General features: G+C 45.9%; 1 protein-coding gene across 1 annotated transcript; it reads left to right on the top strand.

The window, feature by feature from the left end:
* LOC110430223 (serine/threonine-protein kinase STN7, chloroplastic) lies at positions 401–8,411 on the top strand. The gene is made up of 10 exons (XM_021447489.1): positions 401–1,071; positions 1,152–1,241; positions 1,577–1,696; positions 1,852–1,956; positions 2,549–2,717; positions 2,797–2,890; positions 3,040–3,133; positions 3,231–3,287; positions 7,166–7,579; positions 7,929–8,411. Exons 1-10 carry the CDS (start codon positions 685–687, stop codon positions 8,085–8,087), a joined length of 1,689 nt encoding a protein of 562 aa, XP_021303164.1. The 5' UTR covers positions 401–684; the 3' UTR covers positions 8,088–8,411.

The following is an 8,411-nucleotide window of genomic DNA, read 5'->3' as shown; positions in this document are numbered from 1 at the left end:
CACATAAATAAACCTAGATAAATATCTTCTTACCGAGTACTGTAGTTGTTAGTTATACTGCCTCCGTTTTCTAAGTGTCACATTCTTATAGTCTGGCAATATATAAATTATATATTGAATAGTATTTCTCATAATAAATCTAAAAATATAAACCTTATGATATGAAATAATATAAACTTTTTGAAATCAATGGTAGAAAATACACATGTTTAACTTAGGACAAACTAAATATTTAGAAAAAAACGAAGGGAGTATATTCCAACATGCACTATTTAGGGAGTACTCTACTCATTGTGAAAGGTCACAACTCACACGTCAAACATACAACATGCACGTTTTGCTTATTTTTTTTTTCTCAAGTCTAGCTATACTGAATGATTTCAGAAACAGAAAAAAGTCATGGCGTAAATCAAAATTTAAACTCTATTGATTTCATCTCCGCTGAAGTCTGGGGCTTAATAACGGATCAAAATGCGAAATCCAGCAGCAAGCTCGGAGCCCGCACGCCGTGTCACATGCATTTTGAGCCACTAACATGTGGACCCTCTGCCACGTGTCAAACTCTTCCGGGCCACACGCTTTGAATTGAATGAAATTATCTGCGAACGATAATTCAAACTCACGGGGAAATAAATAGCGCGAGCCGCATTTCTTCAACCAGGAAAAAATCGGGAAAAATCCGAAATGGCCGCTAGTGGCCTCGGCCTCTCCACCTCGTTCCTCCCCGGCCACGACACCCTCCTCCGGCGCCGGCGCCGGCGGCCGGCGAGCCCCTCCACCGCGTCGTTCCGGCCGGTGACGGCGGAGCTCGGCGGCGTCGCGGCGGGGCTGGGCCGGCAGCTGGTGGAGGCGGTGGGCGTGGGGCTCCCCTGCACCGTCATGCAGTGCGGCGACGTCATCTACCGCAGCACGCTCCCCCAGAACGATGGGCTCACCATCACGGCCCCCGGCGTCGCGCTCGCGCTCGCCGCCGTGTCGTACCTCTGGGCCACGCCCGGCGTCGCGCCGGGGTTCTTCGACATGTTCGTCCTCGCCTTCGCCGAGCGCCTCTTCCGCCCTACCTTCCGCAAGGTGGGTTTTCGCGCTTGAAATTCCGAATCCTAGGTCCTCTATCGCCACCGTTTTGTGCTGATATGGTGCTGCTTCGGCAGGATGACTTCGTGCTCGGGAAGAAGCTTGGGGAGGGCGCATTCGGGGTCGTGTATAAGGCGTCACTGGCGAACCCCGAAGCGGCTAAGAAGGTAAAGCCTAATGTTGCATCCGCATGTAAATATTCAGTTATGTAGAACTTCGGTTGCTAATCGACTCAATACTTTCTGCTTTGCTTAGACAACAAAGTCGGTAGTCCTGAGAGAAATTAGAGAAAAAAAAACATGGATATACGTTTAATATTGTGACCACACGAGCTAAGTAGCTAACTGTGCACTACGTGGTTGTTGTTAATATATGTGAATCAGTTTCATAGTTTATTGACAACGTTGGATTTGATGACTTCATGATATCTAGAACCCTGGTCATTTTTGTGAACAAACGGTCATACGAATGGGCATCTAAATTCTTTTGTTCATCTTTGAAGCAAGGGGATGTGGTCGTGAAGAAGGCAACAGAGTATGGAGCAGTGGAGATTTGGATGAATGAACGTGTCAGGAGGGCATGTGCCAGTAGTTGTGCGGATTTTCTTTATGGCTTTCGCGAGGTATACTCACAGTCACAATTCGTTTGTGTTGGATGATTGTTGTTGTTTTTTTCTCCCAGTCCCTTTCTCTCAACAAAGGATAAGTCCAAAATGGTCTTAGATTTATATTTACTAGAATTTGGTTGATTCCTGAGGCATTGCATGTTGCCTTTTAGACCAAAACAAAGGGTAAGGGAGCTGAAGAATACTGGATTATTTGGCGTTTTGAAGGCGAGGATACACTTTATGATCTCATGCAAAGCAAGGAATTCCCTTACAATGTAAGTTCTGCCATCCACCTTGAAAAAGTCTTGAGTCAGTCCAGTTACTTTGGTTGCTTAAACTTCAGCTGAACCAGCTTTTTTTCTCATGTTTGTTGCGTTAGTTACTTGTTTGAATGAACTGTGGCTGATTTAACTGATGATTGCCACCTTGATGCTGAAATCTTCTCAGGTGTACTTTATGTCTACCTTGCACTGTGTTGACTTGCTTACCTGTACTAGAATGATCAAGCTGATTAATCAGTTCCAGTGAACTTTAGCGTGATAAGTATGATCCTTTAGCTTATTAGACATTAGCCTCAGTTTGTGATCCACAGTTAGTGAGAGTAGTTAGGCATGTTTTTATTTCGTTTTCTTTTTTGGTTAAGAATAGTCAGGCATGTCTTATTGTCTTCCTTTAGTTAAGTTAGCATTATCACTTTATGGAAAATTGCAATATTTCATACTTATCTATTGCGGAGAGATAAGTTAAACCTTCCATTTGATGCATTCTAACTTTTGAGTCAACCAAGCAGTCATCACAAATTTACAGTGGCATGGAGTAGCTGTTATAGACTTAAACAGCTCTGACTCGATTTTTTTTGCCAATTAGGTGGAGACAAAAATTCTTGGCAATGTCCAGGACTTGCCAAAAGGTATAGCGAGAGAGAATAAGATCATTCAAACGGTGATGAGACAACTCTTGTTTGCTCTTGATGGACTTCATTCGACAGGGATTGTTCACAGAGATATAAAACCTCAAAATGTGATATTTTCAGAGGGTAATAAAAGGATCTCAGTTTGTTTGCAATTTCATGATAAAATATTTTGCATTGATTTGCAAATGTTTCTCTCTGGTAGGATCACGAACCTTCAAAATTATTGATCTTGGAGCAGCAGCTGACTTACGGGTAGGAATTAACTATATTCCTAAAGAGTTCCTTTTGGATCCAAGGTACTGATGGCTACCTTCATTGTCAATAAGTGCATAACATGGCAACATCAAAGAAAATTCTCCACTAGTCAAACATTTTACCTTGCAAAGCTGTTTGTGCTAATGGTTTCACTAGAAAGAGTTGTTGAAGCTATAAAATTACCTGGCAGGTATGCTGCACCAGAGCAATATATTATGAGCACGCAAACCCCATCTGCTCCTTCTGTTCCAGTTGCAACAACTTTGTCTCCAGTCCTGTGGCAGGTTTCCTTCGAACTGATTTTTCTTTTCATGTTTTTGAGATAATTGTTCCAATAAGGATAATTTCTTAAGCTTATACAGTGATATTTTTCGTTGACAGCTGAATCTTCCTGACAGATTCGACATATATAGCTTGGGGCTCATATTCTTGCAGATGGTGAGTGATTACAGGGAATAGCATATATTTGTAGGTATCTGCAAAACAGATGTGTTGGCACAGTTATGTATTAAAAAATAGTAGAGGCACAGTTGTGTATCAAAGATCAGTATGAGTATACATTGAATGCTAGGCGCAGCAGCGGCACTGGTATATCTTAGAGCACACGACCACAAAATCTGAAAAGGTCTAAAACTGGTATTTTCCAATCTCCACATGCCGCGATGATTTTTTTCTTGTTCATGGTTCGAATCCCATCATAGTGCTGATCTTCCCTCTACAACTGCTGCTTGGATAGGCTCTTCTACTCTGTTCGTCTCTTCAAAACACCATCCAATTTTTGGCTAGCAGTGCATGTGCTTGCAGTGACTGTTGTATTAGCTATCACTGACTTGCAAGATGGTTGCATTTGCTCATCTGATCATTATGATTTATGAGCACACATATTTATTAACGTATGCGATCATCGTTATATTTTATTGAAATGAGAACTATTTTTTGCTGCAACAGTACATGAGGCTGTGGCACCATGCTATATTACCTTTTTTTTTTGATGGTCAACGGGGGGGAGGCGATCCCCACCTGTGAAAAATTTTATTTTAGCCCAAACCGGCTCGCGAAATGTAAGAGTTACAATGCAACCTCGTGTTGCCTTGGCTACTTTTACAACCAGAGAGAGAGGAGAGGAGAGAGGAGGACAGACAACCGAGAGTGGTATGAGCCCTCTGCTAACTAACTTTCTCCAGATTCTAGGAAAGACCTGCTCTAGCCATTTGTAGAATGGAGCACCAATGATCAGCAACAATCCTTTTCCTCAACGGAAATCTGTACTTCCACAACAGGGTGGTGGATATGCATTCCTGGAGCACATGATCTGCCGTTTTAGATTCATTCCTGAAGATCTTTGCATTTCTTGCCTTCCAAATATGCCAGCAAACCAATGCCAGAAAGGATGGGAACTCTGGAAACTGGTCGCCCGAGGGCCCTCGGACTGTATGCAGTTCGCTCATATCCACTGAGATTATGGACTGGAGGTTCATGCTTGCCCAGACATTTCGGCCGAGAGCACAGCCATGGATGATATGTTCTGGGGTCTCATCGGTGGCGCTGCAGATTTCACAGGTTGCAGAGTCAACAATGCGTTTCCTCCAAAGCGCCGAACGACTCTGAATTCTCCCCTGTGTTAGTAGCCACAGGAACAGCTTCACCCTTGGCGGAGCTAGGTTTTCCCAAATGAAGGCTGCCCTTGGACTGCCTCCCTGGCCTCTTGCTTTGATCAACTTGTAAAGTGCACCGCTGTCTAGGCTGTTGTCTGGCCTGATGAAAGGCGAGCATCTCTTGTCGTGCGCTTCAGATAGAGCAGTTTGTTCAATGACCGGGAGCAGTTGCTGTAGCTCTGTTTGTGCTGCTGTTGATAGTCGAGGCACGAGTGTACGAAGTAAACCAGAGGTTTTGATCTCCCATAAAGTGGCCTGTTTGAAGGAGCAGTGGGACAAGAGAGCTGGGAACCTCTCAGCCAGGGCTTCATCCTCATCATCCCAGACATCGTACCAGAACGACGTGCATCTCCCATCGCCGATCTGAACAGTGGTGATAGCTTGGTAAAGGGGAGCGATGGACCGCAAGGTCTGCCAGTGATCTCCATGCAGTTCTCCAGTTAGAGTCGTAATCGATGCTCGTCTTTGCACCCACGCAGCCCATGCAGATGATTGGGGGCAGTGCAGCCGGTGTAGCAGTTTCAGGAGTAGACAAATGTTTTGCACCCCTAGGTCCCTGACGCCCAGACCACCACACTCCCGGGGGTTGCAAACGCTTGTCCAGACAACCAGACAGTTGGCCGGGGAAGCAACACCTGCCTTATCCCCAGACCAGAGGAAAGCTCTCCTTAACTTGTCCATGGTGTGCATTGCAGAGGCCGGCAGCTGAAGCGAACTCATCAGGTAGACAAGGATTGAGTCGAGCACCGAGTTTACCAAAACTAACCTTCCCATTGGGTTAAGCAGGTCAGCCTGCCAAGATCCAAGGAACTTGTCAGTCCTTTGAATGTACATGTTGAATGCAGATACCGGAAGCTTGCTTGCCGATAGTGGAAGGCCCAGGTATTGCTGCGGAAAGGAGCCCTGACTGCAGCCCAGAACCTGTACACACTGCTGTATCAGATCAGCATTTGCATGAATTGGGACCAAGGTACTCTTGTCGAAGTTGATGTGTAGTCCGGACATAGCTGCGAATTGGTCCAGAATCTCCTTCAGCTTGACTGCTGCCGAGGTTTCAGCTCTGAAGACAATCAAAGTATCGTCAGCGTACTGTAAAACTGCACAAGGTAGGCTGTCTTCTGTTGGGTGTCTGATTTCATTTGCCTTAGTGATCAGACGTTGTAGTGTCTCCGCAACCAGCAGAAACAGATACGGGGACAGAGGGTCACCCTGCCTTAGACCTCTTTTGCAGTTTATCCACGGCCCAGGACAGCCATTCACTAGTACTGCTGATTTAGAAGAAGACAGTAGGCTGTGCATCCAGTCGAGCCATCTCTGATGGAAGCCCCTTGCTCGGAGAACTGAATCCAGCCCGGTCCAGTTGACGGTGTCAAAGGCCTTTGCAAAGTCAAGCTTCAGCACAATTGTTGGCCTTTTCCTCTTGTGACAAGTCTGAACAAGTTCAACTGCATATACAAAGGTGTCAGAGATCGATCTTCCTCTGACGAAGCCGGTCTGATGGATGTCGATGAGTTTTGGAATCTCAAGCTGCAGCCTCGTTGTTAGGGCTTTAGTTAAGATCTTCAGAGCACAGTTTTGGAGGCATATTGGTCTGAAGGCGTCCACGTCAATTGCATCTGGCTTTTTCGGCAGCAGTACCATGTGTGAGCGGTTGATAAGATCCAGATCAGCAACCCCCTGGTGGAAAGCCTCGGCAAAGGCCAGGATTTGTGTTCTAACTGTCTGCCATGCAATCCTGAAAAAAGCCGGTCCGAATCCATCCGGCCTCGGAGCACTTAGCTGGTTCATTTGACAGACTGCTTGCTTAAGTTCAGTTTCAGAGAATCGCCTCGTCAGCTGACACCCTGGCCTTTGGGTTCCTGCATAGAGTGACTGCAGGTCCATCTCGACGGCTTGACCCGGAACACCGATGATGGACTTGAAGTAGGTCGATAGGGCCTGCGTTTTCCCGGCATGGCTGACGATCTCTTGTCCATCCACCTTTACCATCCTGATGTACTTCCGGCGCATACGTTTAGTTGCATGGGCGTGATGGTAAACGGTGTTTGCATCACTTTCCTTGATCGCTTTCTGTTTGCTTCGCAGGCGCCAGTATGCAGCCCTTGCTTTGGTTTGCTCTTGCAACCGGTCTTGGGCTTGACGTCGCACCTGAAACTCACTGGTGGACAAGTTTCTTGTTTCCTCAAAGTAATCGAACAACTGAATTTGCAGTTTTGTAGGATTTGAGGTGGCGCCCTGTTTCGCCGTTTCCAAACCTTTGCCGCGGACCGGGTGGCCTTGATGCAGGGGACTTGTGTTTTCTCTTCATCCAACCTCCTTTTCTAGCTCTAGCAATATACACTTTGTCCTCGCCTTCTTAATGTATGTGGAGTATTGCTCTGCAGCTAGCTACATCTCCACACTCTGGTTCAGCAAGCATCACCTGTATATATCGTGGAGTGAAATCAGATTTTTACACTGTCATTTCAATCCTGTTTTTTTTACCATGGTGTTGTAAGATGCAGATTTGCAATAAAATCTGCTTGAAGGATCTTATTGTTTTGTCTCTTCCCAATTCCAGACATGCAGTGGCTGAGTGGCAGCATCTTTCTATGGAATTACATTGGATATCTTTAAGTTGTTGTAATATCTTTATTAACAGGACATTGGTTTCTTTTGTAGGCATTCCCTTCACTACGAACTGACAGCAGCCTCATACAATTTAATCGCCAACTGAAGAGATGCGACTATGACTTACAAGCCTGGAGGAATCTGGTGGAGCCACGAGCGACTGCTGAGCTTCGGAGGGGCTTTGACATCATGGATCTAGACAATGGTATCGGATGGGAACTCCTCACGTCGATGGTCCGGTACAAAGCACGGCAAAGGACCAGTGCTGAGGGTGCATTGGCACACCCATACTTTAACCGTGAGGGGCTCCTTGGCCTCTCTGTCATGCAAAACGCACGACTGCAACTGTTCCGGGCAACCCAGAAGGACTACAGTGAAGCCGCTCGGTGGGTTATCGGCCTCATGGCAAGGTCAGGAACTGAAGAAGTGGGAGGCTTTACAGAAGCACAGCTTCAAGAGCTTAGGGTACGTATGACAGCCTTACAAAACCTTTTGAGGCAGTATGATTGCATACTAACCAGTAGTTTCTAACACGGTAACACAAAGGCTTGAAAAATACGTACTGGAGTTGTTGCTTTGTTCCAGCAGTTCTTAGACAAAAAAACTGAAGCTTTTCCTTTGAAATCACTAATCTTACATAAAACACAAGATTTGAAATACCAAGAGCTGTAGAAGCAGTTAGAAGACCAGCAGCATTTCATTTCGTTTTCTGCATGCTCTGACTCCAGGGATAAATCATAAAACGTATGATCTGTCAGGAGAAGACCGAAGACTCACGGCTTGTGTGTTTGCTTTTTCTCTGTGTTTCGTGTAGGAAATAAAACCGAAGAAAGGCAACGCCCAGCGGAACGTGCTTGCCTCCGTGCTGCGCCTGCAGAAGAAGATCGTGAAAACGATCAACGAGAGCATGGACGAGCTCGCCAGCCAGCGCAAAAGCATCTGGTGGAGCCGGTGGATACCCAGGGAGGAGTAGGCCGCCGGCCGCCGGCGCACCTGTACATTGTCCACTTTTGCTGTATAAAACGTCGCCCAGTAGCACTGGTGATGGTATACTACACTATCCTACGGTACTTCGTACAGTACATGCTGATGACTGGTGAGTAAAGTTTGTCTGAAAAGATCGGAGTAACACGGTGTATAGCTGTAAATATTTGCTATTGAAGCATCATGATTTTTGAGATCCCTGTCCTAAGTTCGTAGGCACTTTCATCAAAAAGTAGGAGGTTAGTTCATCATAAGCACTCAGCTCTGCTCTGCCTGAATATCCTGTGATTGGAGGTTGCCGAAGCTTTCTGCA

The sequence above is a fragment of the Sorghum bicolor genome, chromosome 9 (genome assembly GCF_000003195.3).
Source record: "Sorghum bicolor cultivar BTx623 chromosome 9, Sorghum_bicolor_NCBIv3, whole genome shotgun sequence".
Taxonomy (NCBI): domain Eukaryota; kingdom Viridiplantae; phylum Streptophyta; class Magnoliopsida; order Poales; family Poaceae; genus Sorghum; species Sorghum bicolor.
This window is presented reverse-complemented; position numbering and strand designations above follow the sequence as displayed.

Coding starts and splice junctions, on each gene's coding strand:
- LOC110430223 (XM_021447489.1), top strand. CDS start 685: ATGGCCGCTAGTGGCCTCGGCCTCTCCACCTCGTTCCTCCCCGGCCAC. Junction 1,242..1,576: donor ACCCCGAAGCGGCTAAGAAG/GTAAAGCCTAAT, acceptor TCATCTTTGAAG/CAAGGGGATGTGGTCGTGAA. Junction 2,718..2,796: donor AAATGTGATATTTTCAGAGG/GTAATAAAAGGA, acceptor TCTCTCTGGTAG/GATCACGAACCTTCAAAATT.